General features: G+C 34.9%; 2 protein-coding genes across 3 annotated transcripts in view; both read right to left on the reverse strand.

Moving 5' to 3' along the window:
- LOC131159668 (D-xylose-proton symporter-like 2) overlaps positions 1-4,454 on the reverse strand; it is a 32,977-nt gene extending 28,523 nt beyond the window's left edge. Inside the window, exons 1-2 of one of the 2 annotated variants that reach the window (XM_058114742.1) lie at positions 4,095-4,454; positions 3,287-3,384 (exon numbers count right to left, since the gene is read on the reverse strand). In XM_058114742.1, the coding sequence (XP_057970725.1) occupies positions 3,287-3,384; positions 4,095-4,148 (152 nt within the window). In that variant the 5' untranslated portion in view covers positions 4,149-4,454. The remainder of the gene's footprint in view (positions 1-3,286; positions 3,385-4,094) is intronic. The other variant, XM_058114743.1, reaches the window with a different exon arrangement.
- A 2,434-nt stretch (positions 4,455-6,888) lies between these two features.
- Positions 6,889-23,135, reverse strand: LOC131159669 (probable NADH dehydrogenase [ubiquinone] 1 alpha subcomplex subunit 12). Its single transcript, XM_058114745.1, has 5 exons — positions 22,797-23,135; positions 22,420-22,446; positions 16,518-16,609; positions 7,476-7,585; positions 6,889-7,390 (listed from the first exon to the last, which is right to left on the reverse strand). Exons 1-5 carry the CDS (start codon positions 22,883-22,885, stop codon positions 7,235-7,237), a joined length of 474 nt encoding a protein of 157 aa, XP_057970728.1. The 5' UTR covers positions 22,886-23,135; the 3' UTR covers positions 6,889-7,234.
- Positions 23,136-23,587: the final 452 nt, after the last annotated feature.

The raw sequence follows: 23,587 nt of genomic DNA on the forward strand, positions 1-23,587 counted from the left end.
AGCGATGGACAGATTAAACATCCAGCATTTTTGCACTAGTAACCACTATCAACACTCAAATTTCTGCCAAGTAATTTTTTTGGTATGGAAGGAACTCCACGTATATTTTGAGATTGCCCTTCCTTTTTATTTTCCTGAAGGCTTTGTGTCCAATTCAGTGTTATTCGACCACTTAGCCTTTTTGAACTACATTTGTAACATTTGAATGATCCACATATTACATTAGAGAACCAGATAAAATTATTCTGATCTGACCTTCCACTAAATAAGCAACCACAAACTGAGAATTGACATCATTGCCTCATCACACTTAGGCACTGATTACCTTGAGAAGCACAAATTTAGTTATTTGTGGTGCCTCAACTATCTATGCTTCTAAAAGCGTCAAACACAATAGGAAGATTATCAACACACTGAACCAAAAAATTGTAATATTTTAAAGAATTTATGAAGCGTGGAGATGGATAGGATATACAGGTATAACACAACACAAATATGGTAATATTGGGTAATTTGGAACCTCAGACAAACTGAAACACAATAAAATGACTAAGCAAGACTCTGTTAATAAATATATGTACTTCTATTGCGTTTACTGCTAATATTTTGTTAAAACTGTTAAGCAACCACTTTACCTAAAAGTTTAAGCTTTTAGGTAAAATGATAATCTAACATGGTATCAAGCTATATTGCCACGAAGTCCTGGATTCTTGGACCACTATAAGCTTCAGCTGTTAGATTGTGGGCCAACAATGTGTTATGTATACCAAGCTTTAACAATCCCCAACAAGCAGCCCATTTGCATGTATTTGATTTGTATTTAAAAGTATCTCAAGTATTGGATACAATTTGAAAGTTGAAAACCATATTCTATTTTTTACTTGTATCTGAAGTATTAGATACATATCAAGAAGTACTGGACAAGTATTGTCCAGATGCAGATAAAATATAGAATACACCTGCCCTCTAGAAATATCCATGCTACACAATTATTTATTTTCTTTAAATGTTAAAAAAAATATATCTAAGAAAGACTCATAGAAAATTAAAGGAATGGACTAAAGATCAACTACGATAAAAAAGGCAATCAACCAAGTGACCTAACAAGCACCAATAATTTTATATATATATATATATATATAGAAAGTCACTAAGAAAACTAGGAGAATACATGAAAGGGAGAACAAGAAGTCAACAAAACAAAATGAAGAGAAGAATTACAAACAGCCACTCTCCAATCCCTTTGCACATCAACCAAAGAAATTACCCAAAAAATATCAGAATCTACAGACCAAAAAGGCTCTATCTTAAAGCAAATATTCCAATCTAACATGGTCCCTGAAGATTCTATGATTTTTCTCCTTCCCTTAGAACTTAAAGGATAACAAGCCAAGCACACTGCCATAACACTTTCCCTTGCAGATTCTTACCAAAACCCTAGAACTTCATCCACATTAAAATAATTGTTTGCATAGCTAATACATATTGCAATGAAAACCATAAAATCTGTAAGTCAAAACTTTCATTCGCATTTTGAAAGGTTTGCGGAACAACAGTTTGCAACTTCAACTAATAAAGTACCGCAGCTATGATGTCAGGTGTGACAACCGACTAGAATAGGATAAAAGCCCTCACCTTCAGTTCGCAGACAAAGTCATATTATTCTTCAATTGTCAACCAATAAAAAAATGTTAGGAATCTCAAACTAATACCCTATCTTCTGATTGAATTTCATGTCTCAAAATCAAATTATCAGTACTAGTTTTTTGCTTGCAACTGGGATTGCCAGGCTTCCTATTATGGCCAAAATCTTTCACTGCTCTATTATATCCTTGGTTACTCCTACCGAAACACCAAACTTCATCCACACTCAAATATATCATCATTGCTAAGAAATATTGTAATGCAACCATAAAATCGGTAAATCAAAACTGTCAAATGAATTTTGAAAGGCTTTCAAAACAACAGTCTTCTATCAACTTTAGGTGTCACAACTGGCTAAGATAGGATAAAAGAACACCATATTGTTCATCAATATTAAACTAATACCCATTATACTGAGTGAATTTCATGCCTTAAAATCACTTTATCAGTGCTAGTTGTTTGCTTCGACTGCTATTAATTTCTCAATATGGCCAGCATTCTTTGGTTTCCTGAAAGGCCTGGGAGTTATTGTTGAATTCTAGGACCCCATTCTGAAAGGACAGGTAGGCATCAAGCAGCATGGAATAAATTCTATATTTTTTTATGACATAGAATCACTTACATCCATGCTATACCAGCCAGCATCCCTGTTTCCTATATTTGAAATTTTGACTGTTCAACATTCAAGCCAATGTTCAAAATAGGATAAAAAAATTCTCAAATTCTTGAGGGATCTCTTTTGGCTTAGTTTGGGGAGAATAGGATAGATCACTTAGATGTGGTTCAATGTGTCGCACAAAAACAAAAGAGGCCTGGAATAAGAATTTCATGTTAGAAAACAAAGTTCTTGCTATGTTAAATTTTTTCGCAAGCAGTTAGTATTTGGCATCAGCATGTAGCCATGCATAAACAGTCAAACATCTAGAGTCTAGACAACTGACTGGCTGAAACTTTAACCCATCCATGTGAAGGACTCATGATTGACCAAGGGAACTTGTTTTCTTGCCTGTCAGGCTTTTCCTAAGCATGACATAGACTGGATGTTCTGTTGCATTTTTCCTCTTACTTATGGTGAAATGATGCTTCTCACATGTTTTTTATTTGTTTGCGATGCCTGATTTCTTGATGTTGATGTACTATAATGTTAGATTATCAATTTACCTAAAACTAAAAGCTTAAGATGTTAGGTCGTGGGTCAACAATGTATATCAAATTTTAACATTCCACGCATGTGCAGCCAACTGCACATGGAGAGAAAAGCAAACAATAAATAACATCCATCACTGGGAATAAGATAATTTTTTTACCGTCACACAATAAATGCAATCAACAAGACTAAATTCGGGCCCTCCTAGCAACCAAGCACTGAGACCATGTTAAATTAGCACTCTACCTAAAAGCTTAAGTTTTTAGGTTTTCGACCAACAATGTTTATCAAGCTTTAACAGTAGTGTACAGTGAATTTGTTCATACTGGCTTATAAGTTACAACTAAGAAAATAAATCAAGACAAGATCTAATTTGGATCAATTTGGTCAAGTTCTCTAAAATACAAAAGCAATGTAATTGAATCAGGTTCAATCATTATGATAAATGAGATTCAAAATGAAAAAATATAACTCAGTTATTTGAGAGACACTCACGGAAGGACTGCAGCAAGAACAGAATAGTTTTCAACAGTATGCTTCTCATTAAGAAGAGGCTCCTCTGTGCTACCAATTTCACCCATTGACTTCCCCACCTAAGAACAACAACAGCAACAGTATACGCATTTTATAAGACTGTAAAACCCTCTGGTTGGTTCACAACAAAACTGAGGAAAAAATTCAAGAAATATAACTCCGAAACCCATCTAAAAGATTGTTCCTTTGCCAAGAGCAGTCTCAAGACATTAAAGCAAATAAGTATAGAAAAACATCAGTTCAAGCAATTGAATTGCATAAACCTTCCTTCGAAAACAAATTAAAATGAAAATGAAAAAATTTAATGTAATTTTTCCAGTAGAATCGTTTGAATAGAGGCAACGGATTGCCCTGCTCCCAAACGATGAAAAGTCTATTAATTTCAACTTTGCAGTTCATAGTTTTTCCGCACTTTCTCAGCAATTCAATTGAAGTGAAAGCAGACCAGAAGCAATCGGATCACAAAATTTGAAAATACGATCAGAGGCATATAAAACTCAAAAATTCATGTAATCGATTTACAAAGTTCCAAAACAAGTGAAAATTTTAACATTTAAAACTTCACTTTTCTTTCCACAACATTCCCAGCAACCCAATGGAGCTTAAAGCACAATAACTCAATTACATCAAAAATTTTAAAACAGGAGAAGTTCAACATCCAGATTTTCACACTCTGTTCGTTCCCACGATTCCCCCAACAACCAAACAGAGCTACGCAAACCCAACAACCGAAGCAACCCAATTACAAATATTATGAGATTTTCAAGACCTTTCCGAAGGAAGAGAGCGTGGGCTGCTCAGGATCGGAGGGCCCAGACGCCATTTTCAGGGCTGAAGCAGATCAAGCCGGCGAGAAGCAAAAACCAAAGAACAAGAGGAGCTCCCGTGCCCTGTTGGGGGAATTCTAAGACCAAGTTATTAAATAAATAGGCGGCTTCTGAACTCTGAAATGGAGAGAGAGAGAGAGAGAGAGAGAGAGAGGAGGTCGTTGGTAGGTGAAAGAAAAGAGGTTTTCACATGAAACGGGGGTTAGAGTTCAAGGTAGGAGTGATGGAACGGACTCTGTTTCTTGAGTCATACTCTGCAGTTCCTCATTTGGTTTCGTTTTTGTTTTTGTTTTGCTTTGTTTGTTTTGATTGGTTACCTTTTTTGTTTTTTTGTTTATTCTTTTGTAATGCATCGGATCGCACTTCACCACTTACAAGGATTCGCTTAAATAGAGTTTACTTTTTTGGCCCAAGCAAGAAAAAATGCAACCCCTAAATTACTCTGTTACTATTAGCATTTTAGTATAAAAAATTGGGCACAAAGATTTTAAACTCGCATTTAATTAGTAAAGGAAATAGGATAAAATTAAACCAAAAATAAAAGTTTGATTGAATAGAAGGAAGACAATTTAATTTAGTACAATTTTATTTTATTTTTATTTATAAAATGGTTGTAAATAATTATTTGCACAAAGAATATGACTCGATTTGAAATCAAATATTTATGCTTCTCATGTGTTTGTCTCTTGGAATTATTTATTTTTTGAAAGTAAAAAGAGAAAAATATGTTGTTAAAAAACGTTTAAGGACTTATTTAAATGTGTAAAATAATTTTTATATTTATTCTTAAATTTTCAAAGAATTGTAAAAAAAAAAAATCAGTTTAGTTTTTAGATTTCTAAGATTCATATTGAAGAGGAAGAAAATAAAGAATTTGTTTTAGTGTACAAAATATCTTTTATTTTTTATAAATTTTAACATAAAAAACAACTTATTTTTTAAATTTCTTAAATTTATGACTTAGTATTTAGGATCATGGATTTTCGGATTTAGATTTAAATTTGTTTGAATTTAGAAAAAACTTAAGACATTTTTATACTATATTTTATTATAATCCACGTGAATCAAAGTCCAAAATATAAATTGTATATTCCCAAATGCAAATAAATCTAGAAATAATAACAAATATTTTCTTTTTTTTTTTACAATTTTTAAAGAGTAAAAAATGATTTGACATTTTTTGTGATTATTTAATAAAAATAAAAAAATAAAATTATTTCCACCCGCAACTAGTGTTAAAATATTTTTCTGTTATTCATTTTTTTTATAAAAATGTTTTTAAATTAAAAATATTTATTAAAAAAATTTTGGAAAACTAAATTAGAAAATAAAAATTATTTTTCGCAACTAAACAAACTCTAATCTTTTTTTTCAAAAAGTATATCGTTAATTATTAGAGCGAGTCAAAATAAATTATGATTACTCAAATAAAAAAAAAAAAAAAGATAATGTATTAATCATAAATGGCATAAGCCTCTTTTATAAGTTGTTTCTAATATTATTTTTGACTCTTCACACCGAGAATAACCTATAAGTTGGATTATTTTTATTATAACACAATCATGTGTCACGAATACCTAATTCAGTAGCAATCAATTTATCTTATTTTTATCAAAATTAATTAATTTTTTTCAAGAGTAATATAGAAGATTCACATCTCATCAAAATAGATTAAGTTGACATCACAAAAAAGACTTTTTTCTACAATTCTATACTGCAAACACTCCTTAAAGTGCCACATGCTATAGCCCCCATTCAATACATGTTACATCTGCCCTGCTGGCCTTGACCTTCAGCTAAAAGAGCTAGTCCTCGAAGCAATTTCATATGTAATGTGCCCAAGCAACGTTTCCAAACTAAACAACACAACACCCAAAGGTAGCTTGTTGCTCTTGTTGGACCACCTCATCCCCCAAGCACTGTGGTCTCCATAAGCTCTCCAATCTTAATCCACCATTAAATGGGTTTGATGCTTTTGTCACTATTCCATTTATTAAATAGACATCAAATAGACTAAAATGCATCTCCCATAATACTCATTTCATAAACTTTTTTTGGATCATTTGAGTATCACGGCCTAAATTACATAAAAAGAAATAATTCATATCCTATTTTACATTATTTTTCATCATTTCTTAAGGTTAGACTTCAAAATCTTTAAAATAAAAGTTTCAAATCCTAACTACTAAAAATGTAACTTAAAAAACTTGCGTGTTTCACTCATTTATGAGATGAAGCATAAGATGAAAAGCATTCCAAGCATAAGATATAAAGCGTTCCAAGGCAGCCTAATGAGAATGACGATAGCGTCACCGTCACTGTAGTAAGTTGGGCCGTGGGCAAATGACGATAAGTGGTAGGTAGGTATTGAAATTCGATACCTGACTTCCAGGAAGAAAATTAAAGGACATTTTCAATTGTAAAAATTAATTTTATTATAAATTGCCCTTATTTTTGTTTTAACTATTAATTCTATAAAAATACTTTAAGAAATGAAATACACATGAAGGAATCCAATATATATGTAATAGATGATAGACAAAGCATACTAGGCAGGAGTGTGAATGCCCATGAGAAATTCCCAGAGAGTATGATTTGTCAGTACTCCAAAGATAGGCGACATAGGAATGTACCATTACAAAGGCTATGGTCAACAATAAATTTCATTTACTTCAACAGTATTAAAAAAATTCAAATAACAGGGTCTGTTAAGACAGCAAGAGAAAAGAAAGGAGGGGAGAAGAAAAGATCAATCCTTTTCTTTCAATTGTTATAAGTACGAGAGGAACACAATCATATATTGACCAGCTACTTTTAAGATGATCCAAACATTACACATGACAAAAGCCAAGCAAGGGCATGAAAGCCAAGCAGCTTAGCAGTTGTGTTATTGCATGTTCCGAAGGAGCATTTGTGACCGCAAACTTCTCCATTAGTCAGATTACAATTTCACAATTCATTGGCTTATAGAAAGGACATACTCCGAAGAATCGTCTCCAATAAACTACAAATGCACTTGGTCATGGTAAAAAAAACCAAATATCTTTAGGTATCCTGAATTTTTTGGAACTTCAGTAGTAGATTAGGACTTGGTGGGCTGCCATGGTTGGTACCTGGTCCAGTCCCTCTGCCCTGGATTGAGGGTATGTCCCTTGGAATGGTAGATGTATTCGTCGCCCTCTCCTGAGAAATTCTCCTTGTGTTCAGCCCCGTACCTTTTCGGTTTCAGCATCAAAAGCTGCAGCAAAAGCAATTCCAGTTTTGATCATGATCTTTTTCTCATAAAGTAACAAAATATGATGTTTGGAGATTCAGGGACTTGCCTCATCCCCTGTGTGATCTGTTATAAAGTGGAGCCAACCGTGCCACTCTGGTGGCACTTGAGAAGCATTATAGCGATCCTTCTCTCCATATTCAACCCACCTGTGTCTTCCTGCAAAAACACATAAAAACAAGTCAAATATAGTGTAAATAAATTATACAAAAGCACTCAAAATCCTCACAGTGGTCATTTTGGGAGATGATGCTATATTATTGTAAAGATGCAATAACTGCTTGTAAACACCACCCAAAACAAAAGAAATATTAATGCTAGGAGATCCAAAGCAAGAAGGTAAAATCGAATGGTTATATTGGTAGAAGCCAAATAAATTTTCCAATGATTTTTTGTAAATAGATCAAGACAATCAGGGTATTTAAGGTGGATGAAGCACTTACATTCTCTCTCTTTTAAGTCCTATTCTCATCTGATCCATGATCCTAATTCCCATTATTCTTTAATTGGAGAAGTACAGTTACCTCTAAAGTTAAAAGCATTTGTTTGAACTGCCTTTTTAATAGAGTTAATAATGATTTGCTGCAAAATACAACAAGCGCTTATAAGACCTTATACCTGGAAATGTTTGCTTTTATCATCATAGTGACAAATTCAGCTCTCATCTTTTTTCTATTGCCCTGTTTCTAGGTGCATTCAGAATAAATTATAGGATTTTTTTGGGGCAGAGTCAGACTACAGTGTCCTATGGAGGATTTTTCTTTCCCCTTAGAAGTACAGCAGCGGAATTCATGAGAGGATCAGATTCTCTGGCTCTGAGCTGTCTATGCAGTTATCTAGGATATTAATTTGAAGCAAAACACAAGTATTTCCAAGGACCAAGCAATTTTTTTATCTTTTGTGTAGTAGTATAGCATTCCTCATCTTTGGTTTTCAGCTTCTGGAGCTAAGTGTCCTCAATATATTGAAAAATATATGCATAGCCAACCCACTTTCCAACCCAAAAGGGAAACAAAAATAAGTCAGCCATTTTCATCATAAAATGAGACAATAACTTTTTATCCTGGTCATCACCTAGCATTTCCAAGACCAAACTAATAAACCAAAATCTGTTTTTATTCATTACAGAGCTCTATCCACAAGAGGATTGTCACGAAACTATTTATATGGCTTGAAGTAACCCAAATGCCAAGTAATCCAAAACTTTTAATTAAACTTACCTCAACCATCAATTAAAAACCTAACTAAAGGAACCCCGAGAGGACAAGAAAACTTGCAAATGACTTACTGCTACACTGGCATGACCAGCACCACACTATGCCGCAAAATGTAACTCGAAAAAACAGCGTGAGGAAACCTGTTATGGTAATGCTTCGATAACACACTGTCATATTGCCATAGTAACCATTTGCTTAACCTTTCAAGCAACTAAACTTCCTAATTTATGGTTAGAACAAATGGCCTGAACACATTATAAATTATAATGATCCAAATTTTTTCCTTCATTGTCAAACTAGTTTGCATCAATCTCCACTTCTCTGGAAAAAGCCAACTTGATTTGCAGCATGGGAGTATGATGGTTGTGATTTGTACTTTATACGTGCATGGGAGCTAATATTTAAATTTAATGCAACTCCAACTTCTTGGTTGAAGATGATATTTTTTTAGATGACTGGAGAAATATTATTAAGAGAGGAAGAGAAGGGTACAAGAAAATGGAGGATAAGAGGTCCTCAAACCAAAAAACCTAAAAGAAAATAAAAATAAAACAGTAGACCAGCAAAATACTATTGACTTATTGACAAATCCATTTTTCAAACCCCGTCTGTCATAATTAATGAACACTTCAAAATTCCCAATTATCTACGGCCTCTTCTTCTAACTCTCGTTGCCATCCAATCTGATTTCATTGTCTCCAAAAGCAATCAACCTCAATCCCACTTTACAACCATCATCATAAAATTCCTTAACAATCCAACTCCTACCAGAATCAGCAGTCTTCTGATAGAATGGCTGTGAGCAAAGATCACCCATGGATGCAGGATAAGCCCCTGCAACTCTTCAAGCACTATCATGCTTCCCCCCATCCTGTTCACTCTCAATTTATAAATCTCTACCCTGTCCCGGCTCCTCACTAACCCCATCATCAAAAATATTTGACCCCCACCACCTTGCCCCTAACCCCCCAAAACCAACCTTTTTGAGAAGAAAATCATACTCATTTTGATCTCCTAACTCATCCATCAATAACTGATCTTTGCTGCTAAAAGCACACTGTAAACCCCACTCTAACCCTTCTGCCTCACTGCCCCAGTTGTTACTTTGTACTCCCCAACATCCTGACTAACTATACTGGAATTAACTTCCGTTAGAGAAAAACTTCCATCAGTGTTCCATTGAAGAATTTAATGCGCATGATAATTAGAACTCTGTCCTTGCTTGGAACTACATTTGGTTTCCTCTACCTCTGGATGAGCATCGTCACTGCTTAAATTACTGATGGCGCCACCTTTTCCTAACTTGCAGAATAAAATGTGGCCTGTACCTGCTCCATGTAATCAGAAGCCCCAGCCTGCTTCTAAACTCCAACATTGACCATGTATTCCTCTTCCTTTGGCACACAACAAGAATCCCTAGGAGAATCCACCAATTGTTGACTCTTTATTGAGGTAATTATCGAATTGCAGTTTTTTGCAAAGAAGGAATTCTCTCGCCACCTAAATAAACCTTACCTTCACGCAACTACACACTAATTTGAAAATGATCACACTGCGATTCATCACTGCAGTATGTTGGCCAACTGTTTCTGAACTTTCTTAGCTGTTGAGAAGAAGAGAAGAAGCTTTGTTGAGCTTCCTTACTGTTTCTGGGCTGATGTACAAATTTTCCACTCTGAGGCCCTGTTTCTGCTGCGGTTTGGCTTTGTCACTTCTGATAGGCTGAAATCTCTTGGCTGGCAACTCTTGGCTGGCAAATCTCTTGGTCAGTAACTCTTAAGCCCTAACCTAACGGGCCTCTATTAACAAATTTAGCATGTGACCCAATTCCAGCTCCACTTTAATGCCTGACCCATGCTAAACCTGCCTCGCACGATGCAGCTCATCTCTATCATATTCAAGCCTAAAAGAACCTGAGCCCACATTCACCCTCTCCTCCTTCCTGACCTACAACACCTGAAAGCCTGATTTTCCCTGCGCTGCCACTGCACCCAAAGCTTTTGTCATATTCGAGCAATTATTTCAATGCATGAAGCACATTGCCTCAATCTGTTCTCACTAGGAACAACTGCAACATCAGCCACCAGATCTTTCCATCCTCACTCAATTCGTGGTGTTCATGTCCAGCTGATGAAGCCTTAAAATCCCCTTAAATGAATAAACAAAATCTTGCCCTTGATTTCCATTCACACCACATGGCACAAAAACCGACTGATGTTGCCATTTATAATGAATCCTACATCGAAAAAACTGCACACTTGCCTTCATGCAATAAGAAAACTTCCCAAAAACTCAAACCTCAGCATGAAAACCTTACTCTTTATCTAAACAATTTAGAGAGAAGTTTCCCCATGGAACTTTGATGTTTCTTGCCCTGGCCAAAAAGGAATCCATCTGCTGAGAGAAAGAGAAGAGGTGACTAAGCATCATTCAAATCTTTTGGATTTTAAGAAAACAAAGAAAAGAAAATTGCAAACCACACCCCTCTGAGAAGATCAAAAACAAACATAAACAAAGTATCAACCAGTGCACTAGGCTCTCAAGGCTCAAGCCACATCGGAGGCATAATATACGACTCCTTGCTTCTACATATTGCTGCTACAAATTTGAGGCTTGAGGCTACTTCTTGATTGGCTTCACTTGTCGTGCACAATTTGGCAATGGCCTTTGTCTTACTTAGGTAGACCCTTCATGTGGAAACCCCTGGTCTTCTAGGTTTAGGGATCTGGTGATCACTAAGGTGTCTAAACATCTGGATATAAGGGTGCATTCTTTTCCCTAGTAGTTCATGTTACTATCATCCAGGTGTGTCTTTCCTCGATCCCTACGCATTCTCTTTTGCTTAAGACCCTGGTGAGAGTGACCTGTAAACTTGAGAGAATTATGCAGGATTTTCTTTAACCAGGGGAGGGTGAGAAGAGGGAACAGCTTGTCATCTGGGAGGTAGTGGGTGGGCCAAGGCAGGAGGAAGGCTTGGGTCTCAACAATTTGGCGTCTAAAAACATAGATTTGGTGGGTAAATGGTTATGGTCGTTTCCTTTGGAAAGTATTTCTCTTTCAGAGAAGGTTAATAAGTAAATTTGGTTTGCAGTAGAACAGGTGGGTTGCCAATACCATAGCTAGAGTTTTGCATGGATGTTTGGCCTCAGATGTTTGCTTTTCTGTTGCCTTTTTTTTACCATTTTTTGGCTTTTTTGTCCCGCCCTGATGCAGCTGTCTCATCCTTTTTTGTTTGGATGGCTCTGAGGTTCATTTCACTGTAACTTTAATAATAGGGAGGTTGAGGAACTTTTCTCTCTCCTAGGGTTGTTTTATTCTTTTCATTATTATCATCATGGGAATGTTAGGGTCTGGTATTAGGATGATTCAGGTGTGTCATGGAACAAACTTTTTGGCTTGTTGTGAGTGTTGAGTGTGCCCTTATTCTTTGGAGGATCTGTTATTGATTGATTTTAGAGGTTTTGGAAGGCGTAATTATGTCAGGACCTTGTAGCAGTGTTCTATTTTTGCTGTTATTTGGGTTATGATTGAAGGGAAATTTCCGGATTTCTTGAGATAGTAGGTCTTCTTTGGGATTGATTTTGAACCAAGTTATATTTCATTGTCCTTGTGGGTATTCAATACAAGGTGTTTTGGCAATACAGATTTTGCTATTCATCAGGTTTTGATGGATAACTAGTCTGCTTTTCATATAGTATTAGCCTTTTCTGTTTCTTTTATGCCCTTCAAAGATTTCTTATTCTCCTTATACATTTTTTTTTCTTAATATGCTTTTTCACTCTTCCAAAATAAATAAATAAATTTGTATGCCCTTCAAGGATTTCTTATCCTCCTTTAACATTCTTCTTTCTTAATATGCTTCTTTTTCTGTCCAAAAAATAATAATGAATTAACACATGAGATTCAGCCCCAGGTGCAGCACCCTTACCATTAGCCCTTACAATTTTGGAGAGACTGTATAATGTACTTTCTTAAATTGCTCTGAACTTCAATATTCATTGTATTCTTGTCCTAACTGGACTTCTATGACTCCAACAACATGCACAACTTGTTTTTAAAAATTCTAACATAATCTATGGAAGACTGGGAGAGGCTCAAGTTGGACTAGAAATCGAGAGTTCCAACCCATTGATGAGTTTCAAAGATATACCTTCCTGCTGCAATAGCAGTCAACATTGTCAATGGCAAAGATAGATGCTTCAGTACATGACCTTAATTTCCATTGATGATTGAAGCCACCGAATTGTTAGCAAAATAAAATCTCCATGGGGCTCCCTTACTAAAAAAGACCACAAAAATTACATCAGAGCTTCTGAATTGTGACCCTGGTAGTAGAAACTGCTGAGAAATTTTAAAGCATAGAGAAAGAAGAATATATTTTGCAAAATAAATGCTAAACAACTTTCAAAGACTAGGCTAAGCATTGCTATACAAAGCAAAGGTGGTGAGCTGAAAATACGATGTGAATAAATTGAAAGAGAGAGAATTCTTAAAGAAACTGAGGAGAAGGAGAGACTACCTATGTTGCCCTCACATTTTTTTTTTTTTTTGGATAAGAGAACAGATAATATTAATAACCATGTCAAAGTGCAAGAATTCTGAGGACAAGGTTTCCGCATAGAACATTGAAAAATGATCAAAGACCCAAAAGATTATAAAAGAGCTGCCCTCCAATCCCTTTGAAGATCAAACAGTCGCAATCCCCAGGAGAAACTAGGAGATGGACCCGAATGATGCCAAGAAGACCACTCTATCCCATAACGAACATGGGCTAGATAAGCGTCTCCTAAAAATTTTTGTGTTCCTCTTGAGCCAAGGAGTCCATATGATCACAAAATCTGTCCTGTTCCATAGAGCGCATTCCTTTCTTGTTTGAGCCAAAACCCGTGTATCTCACTAACAAGAGATCTCTCACATTCCAAGGCACCACCCATGCATCTCCAAGATACAAAAAAGAGCATTCCAAAGGTATGATGCCACCTTACAATGAAGAAACAGGTGGGTGTCCATTTCGTTGGACTCACCACACATCAAGCACATGTTGGGGCTGAGATAGATGTAGGGCCTTCTTATTTTAAAATGTCACGTGTATTAAGTATATCCCACAATGCAATCCAGATGAAGGTCCAAATCTTAAAGTAGCCTTCCAAATAATTTGGCTCCAAGGGAAAGGATTGGAGGAGAGAGGGTGCTTTGAGAAGAAGTGAAAAAAATTATATAGAGGAGAACAACTCTTGAGGAATCAACCTTTCAACTCTATCATCCTCCCTATTTGAAGGAATGAAACGGTCTAATACGGAAAGCACCAAGACAAATAACTTGGTTAAAAAAACTCAATTTTTACTTATTCAAAGAATCCATGCACAAGAGGGTTATTGTATGAAAAAATATAGCCTCCTAAGAGGCTTCTAACTTAGACACACTTTAGGTAACCTAGTTTTTAAAATTACTCAACCTTGTGATGTCATTGCAAAAGGATTTTCTAGATCACAAAAACTAACGCATGCACCACATAGAAAGATACTTAGCCAGCCATTAGACATAATACTGTTTGTTGCCAAGTCACCTCAAACGAAGCTATTTGGGCATGTGTCACGGACGTGGAGTTCTTAATGAACAAAAGGAATCACCCTTGCCAAGATCCTCCTAAAATGTCAAGGAGTCATGCTCGTGTGGCAGCAAGACTACATCTATTCCAGCCCAATTTTACTCATCCTTATCTAAGGAAACACTCAAGTGTATAACCTAGTGGTCAAGTCTCACAGCTCAACAACCCTTAAACCAAATAAAGTCATCACCAAGGAGCCCGGACTCGAACTGTAAGGGAATTAACTCACATTCTAGCAGCACTGAGGGTAACTCTCATCCTCGCAGCACAACCGAGGTCTAGGATGACACCGTCCAACTATATAGCTAATGGCCAAGAAGGGCATACACCCAACCTCTAGGCTTAGAGCACCGTGCAATCTCATTCCCAAATGGATTGTCGGTGGGGCTTCCAATCCCACACAAAAGCACCGGACACCTCTCGAGGATGTCAAAAGTCTGCCTCAGAGTACTCCTTAGGGTGCTCACTTAGTACCCATTAAGATACAAAGGGAGGTAGGCCACTCAATTAGTGTTCCACCATAAGTCATGTCTCCGAAGTATTCTCAGTCACATAAGAGTAACCACCAAGGATCTAATGATCATAAATCTCAAGTCCAAGAACACGACCATCAAAACTACTTGGACCAACCACCATGTCACAGTAACATACCGAAACCATCCTTGTGACAACCGCGTAGTCGCTTTTAGGTTAAGCAACCTTCCCTCGACGTCAATAATCATACGCCAAAACCACGCGTTAAAGTTGCAAAACTCTAAGACTTTAACACCATGCTCCAAAAGTTATTTTAAAGATCTAGTCATTTATTAATAACATTTGCCACTCAGATACTTATGTATTACTCCAAATATAGGCTGCAAATTTGTGCCAACCAACAAAAGGAAAGCACAATGCACTGTTTCTATATCATGGTCTTAATTAGTGACCATGCCGTTTATGTGACACTATTACGTAACGATTTTTAGGGACTCCAATACCGTTACACCCTACTAAATTGTTCAGAAGAAAAATCACACCCATAACTGCCGTTACAGACCGCTACCATCACTTAACAACCACTACGACCATTATGTAATTACTAAAGAACCATTACGACAAAATAATATATATATATATATATATATATATTCTTTAGTTTTCTTCTCATTTTTATTTTTTCCCTTTTCATAATTTTTTCTCAATAAGCAATGTGGAGGGGATTTATAATGAGGATGATTAATAATTTTTTTTAAATATCCCTAAGATATGCATTAATTAATAATTCGATATGGACACTATTTTGTTAAAAAATACTCATTTTGATGATAATTTCATTTTTCTTTCCTATAATTTTCAACTCCAAGCTTCTTTTCTTCCCTAGTTTTTACCTTGTTCAAAATGTTACTTGCTAGTATTTATTTATTGAATGACAAATTTTATGATTATATATCATAGTGTTAAAGTGCGAGTTACGGTTACAAAATATAACTTGTTTTATTAATTAATTTATTAAGCATGTGATTAGTGATAAAGTGAAATATATATATTCAATTTTTTTGTCCATAGTGGTTTAAAACAAATGTAAAATTCATTCCCCTTACTAAACAACGTTCATAAGTTGAACTAAAGGATCCAAATACAATAAACTCTTTTTAAGAAGAGTTCAGAGCATGAAACATGCAAATTTATTAATATACATAAGGTTGTGTGTGCATGAAAAAAATTCACGACCATTACACTTGCTTCCCATTATGTAACATCTGCTACTCCTACATCCCGCTACACCTGTTACGTTAAGCTACCCGCTACTGCTATTTAAAACCTTGTTCAATATTCATCACTAAGCAGTAAGCACTACATTAACCTTAAACATACATACACCCAACACAAGTGAAATTCATCTGTTGGAACTTAAATTCAACATATTATAAGAAGATAGGCAACTGATAAAATTCTTTGTGCTTGTCATCAATGAAATTGTTGGAGCAACAAATTCAAATGCATTATTATTGACATAAATCGACATTTTCAGAGATATGGTGGCAACAAATAGAAAGATATCAATTTATACCATTCTGCTGCCCATAAAATTTGTTCATATAAACAATCAACATATTATGTTTCAAACATTATTTGAGCAGGAACATTATAGGAGGGATCATATTGAAAAACAAACCTTGACTACCAAATGAAATTTGATACTAATAAACAATTGCAATAAATTACATGTGCACACACATGAGCACGTGTGTGTGTGTGTGTGAGAGAGAGAGAGAGAGAGAATGACCATATTGAGTGTCTTCAAGCCTCTCATAATACTTGTTACCAAACTGATCAACACCCACCAGCCTTGCTCCTATATTGTGGATTTTGGTTTGCCTGCATCAGAAGTGTGAGTTGCTGGTGATAAGGGCTGAGGTTAGCATAGTAAAGCACTAAAGTTTTAATATAGGATATCAAAGATGCAAAACATTTTTTTTTTATAGAATAAGAAGCTTTATTGAAACTAGCAAGGAGAATCAGATACAAAAAAGGAGAACAAAAAGTCCTCAATCATGAAAAAATGAGAAAAGAAAATATCAGCATCAAACAGAAGCCAAATACTGCAGACAAACCCACACTTCCCCAAGAACTCTAAATAAATCATTCCACAACCCCCATGCCAAAGGAGAGTGAAGAAACAAATGAGATGTATCCACAAAGCTACTCCCACACTTGAGATGAGACACATATTTGGAGACAAAGATTTAGAAGGCCTCCAGGTTGTTGGTGTTAACTCTAGTAAGAGAAACCAGCCAAAGAAACACCTTCAACTTACAAGGAACTTTAGCCTCCTATAACAACACAAGCCTTAAGTCCCACTAGGTGGGGTCAGCTACACGAATCCTTTTCCACCAATTTACACAATCAAGGGCAATTTCTTCAAACAACTTAAAAGCTATTAGATCCTCACTATTTCATTCCAAGTTATTTTAGCCCTACCCTTACCCCTTCTACTGGCACAATAGTAGCTAGTTCAATCCTCGCCAGTGCACTATTTGGCCTACGTTGCCGATGCCAAACCATCTAATCCATCCCTTTCTTATCTTATCTTCTACATGTGCTACACCCAACCTACTACGAATATTTCCATTCCTTATTTTATCTTTTAACTTAAACAATCTTAGCATCCCATATACCCTAATAGAGAGGAAATGAAACATTAGAGTTAAACTAGAGTTAAACTAGGAGAGAAAAGAAAGATTTACACATATAATCCCACAATGAATCCAAACTCCAAATTCTACCATCCAACTATTCTATCATTTAAATCCCTTCTGAAATGAAAATCACAAGAAAAAGAACGAAGCAAAGGAACAAGATAATCAGACCCCTCACCTCCTCATCCCCCACCGAAACATCTTCTCAAAAATTACATCTGCCCAATGGAAACCTTGTTACAGGAATAAAAAAAAGGGTAACCTACCAAATGAACCTCCAAGGACTCTCTAAAAAAAAACCATGAAAAACTAACAACAATACAATGTTAATGAATCAAAACTCTCAAACCAAATGCATAGTCAAAAAGACCGCTCTAAAGAAGCCATTCGCAGAACACTAAATTAAGGTGAGAAAGCCATTCAAACCACTTTACTCCACACCAAATAGGAGCACCAATACTTTTAATATTAAACTCCAACTAGATGCACCAAATAATTGCAAAAACCAAACACCTCCAAAAAAAACTTTCCTCTCCTTTTTCTTCCCAAAGCCCATAAAATGAAGAAAACATAGTCCTATGAGAAACCTCAAATCCAATGCTCTCAAAAACAACAAAGGGATTACTCCATGTACTCCATGCAATGGGATAATGTATACACAAATTAGAACAAGTGACTTATGCTCTAAAACAAATCCATAGTAAAGATTTTATTACAAATTGGTAGTCCACATGAAAGCCTTTGCTTGAGAGAGAATCTTAGGGCCTATTTAGTTGTGGAAAACGTTTTTAGTTTTCCAAAGAAATACAAAAATTTTAGCTTATTTTTTAATTTTTCAAGATTCATATTAAACGCACAAAACAATTTTCATTTTTTATTTGTAGATTTCAAAATGATTGCTAAAAAAGACAACTTGTTCTCCAATTTCCCAAATTTTATATAAAGTAATATTTGGAATCATTGACTTTGGGGCTTGAATTTGGATTTTTATGGATTTAGAAGAAACTCTATAGATTACCCATACCAATTGAAGTCCTAGATCCTAATTCCTTGCTCCCATGCACACAGTAAGAGTTATAAATCTAGAAAAACAATGAAAAGTTGTTTTCTAACTTTTTATATAAATTTGGAAAATCATAAAATAAGGTGGCATTTTTGTAATTATTTAAAAAATTACAAATGGAAAATAAAACTATTTTCACAAACAAATAGTGCTAAAATTGTTTATTATTATTCATTTATTTCATACAAATGTTGTCAAAATGAAAAATTTACCTATAAACTAAAATGAAAAATGAAAAATGAAAAGTGTTTTCCACAAGTAAATGAGTCCTTAGTTTTCCAAAGAAAAGAGCGCAATAGAAAAGGAAAAGCATTAGTAACATGAGTCAACAAAATGAAGATTGGCACGAGTTCCAAGAAGCATTCAAAGCCCAACTCCTTTTATTCCACTACAAAAAACCGAGAAAAGAACTCAGCAATTCAAGAAAATAATTAGATAATCCAACTCCCTCTAATTTATATTTCTCACAAAATGAAAATTCCATGATTCCACACTCCCCAAAATTGAAAAGAAGTCAGAGATTGGACCATAGTGAAGACTAGATATTAGACAAATGAGAAGGATGAGAACAATCTCAAATTAAAGGAGTGCCCCAACCCAATGATCCTAAAAGCAAACTCTCTCCTCATTTCCAAATTTGTAACATGCATGAGGAAAAAAGAGACAAGATATCAGCAAAACAAACGTCCAAGGATTTGCATAAGTAACATTAGCTTAAACTTGAGCATCCACCCATGATGTTGAAGCGCACCACGAATTACTTTGTGCCAAAGGGAATTAGGTTCTAAGGTGCCATTGGTTCACACAAGCAAAAATATCCTCATGAATGATATTCCAAGAATCTCAGTCCTTGGAATGGCTAGTCTCATGGAAATGTTTTTTGGTTGGTTTGCATTGTAAGATTTCCAAGAATACATGATGCCCATGTCAGCGAGTGCTTCAGCATGGGAATCACAGCAGCATTTCAAAAAGATTGCCAGTATACCTTTGACCTGTATCTGAAAAATATAAGAAGCATAATCATATTTTCAATACATAAATCTACTAAGAATATATTCCATACTAAATCTATGTCCTAAAAATCTCAACTATTGTAAATAAAAAAAAAATTCAACACATAAAATTCGGATAATAAAAATAATGAAGGCAATAAGCTTCGAAAAAATTTCAACACATTCTGTTATATTACTATGACATAATTGTAATATTACTTTTTATTGATTTCTATTATAATTACTACAATTTGTTATTAAATATAATAATAGCATGTAATACAACTCTCATGGACTTAAATTTTCATGAAATTTTCGAAATTTCAGCTCTTCAACACCCCTGATATCGAAATCACAGTCAATTTTTGTCATATACAATTTCCATTGAAATTTCAAAGAATCATCCAAACTCATTGGAATCTCAAAATTTTAGCGAAATTTGTCAAATTTTAACTATAGAATGAAATTTCCTTGGAATTCAAATGTAAATTTAGACTCAAGAGCGAAATTTTTCTCAAATTTATCTTATTTTATCGAAATAAAAGATTATTACAAGGGCTTTCAAAATTATATGATATATTAAGCTTACAACAACATTTTATTTAACCATTCATGTCTAAATTATCTTTCTTTGTATAATAAATAATATTTAATTGATTTATGAATTTAACTTATACCAATCGAAATGTTTAATGCATATATTATACAACAAATATGTTTAATAGGCATATTATATTACAATTATTGCACCTCATACACAACATATATGCATTTAATTTATAATCTATTGGTCCTAAAACTTACATTATTATGTCTATTAACCATTTCTAAAGTTTCATAAAAGAATTTTATGTTTTACTACTAATTTTACCATTTTATTCAAATTGAAATAGAAATTTTCATACTTTTGGAGCTTCAAAATTTTAGTCAAAATCAAAATTTAAGACCATGACTACTCTCTATTATCTAGTTTTAATCACAATTTAGTATCCAAAAATAGGATACCTGCAAGAACAGGATCCGCATGAAACTTAACCAAGAGGAAGCATAGGTGGGAATCCTTTGTGCACATGAATGTCAAAAAAATATGAACCAAAGAGCTCCTAAAGAAAACACCCTTTACTATTTTTTCCACCAAGGAAATGTTTTTGGACACCAAATTTCTCAAACCTAAATCTCCTTCTCTTAAACCTACGACCATCCCAACCCACAAGATAGTCTCTACTCCTATTCCCCCCAACCTTGACCATAGAAAGTCCCTTATCTACCTCTACAACTTCCAACCCACCCTTGAAAAAACCCCAAAGAAGGGGTATAAATGCAATGAGAACAAAAAAATTTAAAAAAAAAAAAAAAATGAGCTTGAATAAGAGTAGTCCAACCATGCAACGTTAAAAAAGCCCCTCCACCCATCCAATCTCCTAGACACTTCCATGCATGCCTATCAGATTACCTATTAAAGGAACATTAATGTGAGTAATAGGCAAACGTCAGACATCACCCCCTATCACTACTCCACATGTTATATGTTTCTTCAAATTCAATAAATACCATAGAGGTTTTTTTTTTTTTCTCTTCGTCGCTATACAGGTATTTGGGAACCATGATAGCTGATTATTACTTTATAACTATTTTTACATAATAATTTGCAATTAATTATGTTATAATTGATTCAAACAACAACAACCAAGCCTTAAATTTCATTAGGCGGAGTCCACTACATGAATCCTTTCCGCCAACCTACGCGATCTGGGCAGTAGCCTCTAACAATTTTTTTGAGAGCTTAAATCTTTATTCACCATCTAATTCCAAATTATTTTAGGTTTACTCTACCCTTTCTACTGCCACTAACAATAAGTAGTTGACCTCACTATTACATTATATGGCCTATATTGCGCGAGCCCTACTCAGCCGCCCTTCCTTTATCCTACCTTGTACAGGTGCTATGCCTAACTTACTATTCATTCATTAAATTATATTTTAGCACCATACCACACATCCACCCTAACATTCTCATTTCAGTGACTTTTACTTTTTGGATATGTTGTTTCTAAGTTGGCCAACAGTATGATCCGTGTATTACAGTTGGTCCTTTACCAATCCTTTAAAAGTTTCCCCCTAATTTTAAAAATATCCTACAATCATATAGAATGCCCAAAGCATTCCTCCATTTTACCTTACCTACTTTAACTCTTATGTATTGCATCTTCTTTAATTTCCACTTTAACTTGCGTAATAGACCCACACATTGAAATCTACTAGTGCTATTAATTTCCTTATCATCAAATTTAGTCTTCTCTCTAATACCACAACTAAAACTACATTTCAAATATTTTACCTTATTTCTACATATCTTCAGCTTGCATCAAAGTGATTCAAGCTCCCATGGTCAACTAACATCCCTCCAACCATCCAATCTCCTAAGGACCTTCTCTATGACTAGATCCCAAAAAGAAATAGTTGCATGATTATGACCTACAGAGGCCAATCTAGAATGCTAAACCCTGCCACCCACGCATAATGGGAAAGGATCAACATTAGTGCTTGCAATCCCAATAGTGGTCAAATAAACCCTCCATCCTAAAACCTTCTAACAAATTTGGAAAATAGTTAACAATAGAGAAGCTATCCAAATCCTCATGCAACAAAAGAAGGGTATGGTCCGCAAATTGTAAATAAGAAATATGCACATAATCCAAGCTCATCTAATCACAACACAAGTTTTCTACAAGATTTTGCTAGGGCTCTTTCACACCCGCACATTCACACAGACACAGGCAATAGCAGGTCTCAACCATTCTTGAAGATAAGCAAAAATCCAGAACAATCAGTTACTGCAATCCAATAAGGAAATATTAATATGCACTTCAAAATCCAGTAATACTCTTAACTAGCAAAAAGTTGTCAGAGCACAACTGAAGCGATCCCACTTACAAAAGATTTCCATCCAACAGGCATTTCCTGCAATATCCAAAAACAAAATTAAAATAAGCAGTCAACATAATTAAAATTTTTCAAAGAAAAAGTTCCCGATAAAATGCAGGAAAATAAAAGAAAGCAAAATAAAAAATAAATTAAATAAATGACAAGCTTGACATTTTCATTTTGTTCTTTTTCTGGCATTCCCTTTTAACGGAAAATAAAACAAAAACTGAGATCTTTCAAAGTAAGAACGTGAGATTCATAGTTCCAATTATAATATTTTTCGTTTTTCTTTATGGCATGCTTTCTATTACTTTCTCTGTGCTTCCTCGGGAGCCAATGAATGAAAAAGAGAGGGAAGAAGGGAGGGAGAGAGAGAGAGTACGGACAAGTAGCCTTCTTCCCTGAGCTCCTTGATGAAGTTCCCGATGCCCCTCTCTCTGATCGTCTTCAGCGCGTTCTTCACCACAGACGCCATCTCTATCTCTCCCTCTGCCTGAAAGAGGTCTCCGCACGTGAAACACTACTTCAGACTAATTATAAAAAAGGTTGATTAAAATAATATTAATCTGGATATAAAATATGCAGAAAATATAATAGACACAAGATAAAAATTTTAGGTGATTGATGAATAAATAGGATAAAAAATTTCACTAATAACACCATTTGGAATCAATCATATATCTCTCTTCTCATTAGCTCTCCTACAAAATATAACCCTTTTATTTATCTCTCCTCTACTCTTATCTTTACTATATATCTACTTCCTTCAAACATGCAATCTGTCTTCAAAATGAAAGGGAGAGGGTACCCTTTTATAAGGCAATAAGGATTAGAAGGAATTTATGATGGTGGAAAAATGAAGGGGTGGAAGATGGGGTGACATTCATGTTTTTCATAACACTTCCCCTTGAATGTTACCTATATATTAACTCATTCTATTAAGATCTTTAAGATGTCTTATTTCGATGAGACGAACCAATTTCTTAAATGTTGTAATAGGCAAAGTTTTTGTAAAGACCCGGAAAATATAAAGGGAATTCTGCAGATTTCGTCGACGAAGGCAGTAGACTTTTCGTCGACGAAATTCAGAGGTTCGTCGACGAAGAGAAACCGAAAGGTCTGGAAAAGTTTAAATATCAGACTTCATTGACGAGGTTGCCGACATCCGCAACGAAAT

This window comes from Malania oleifera, chromosome 7 (assembly GCF_029873635.1).
Source record: "Malania oleifera isolate guangnan ecotype guangnan chromosome 7, ASM2987363v1, whole genome shotgun sequence".
Classification (NCBI taxonomy): Eukaryota; Viridiplantae; Streptophyta; class Magnoliopsida; order Santalales; family Ximeniaceae; genus Malania; species Malania oleifera.

What these genes read in the sequence shown, in the direction of transcription:
- LOC131159669 (XM_058114745.1), bottom strand. Translation starts at nt 22,885, where the DNA reads ATGGCGTCTGTGGTGAAGAACGCGCTGAAGACGATCAGAGAGAGGGGC. An exon ending in CTCAGGGAAGAAGGCTACTT is followed by an intron (nt 22,447 to 22,796) that starts GTCCGTACTCTC and finishes TGGATATTGCAG; the next exon opens with GAAATGCCTGTTGGATGGAA. An exon ending in GCTTGAAGACACTCAATATG is followed by an intron (nt 7,586 to 16,517) that starts GTCATTCTCTCT and finishes GTGTTTTTGCAG; the next exon opens with GAAGACACAGGTGGGTTGAA.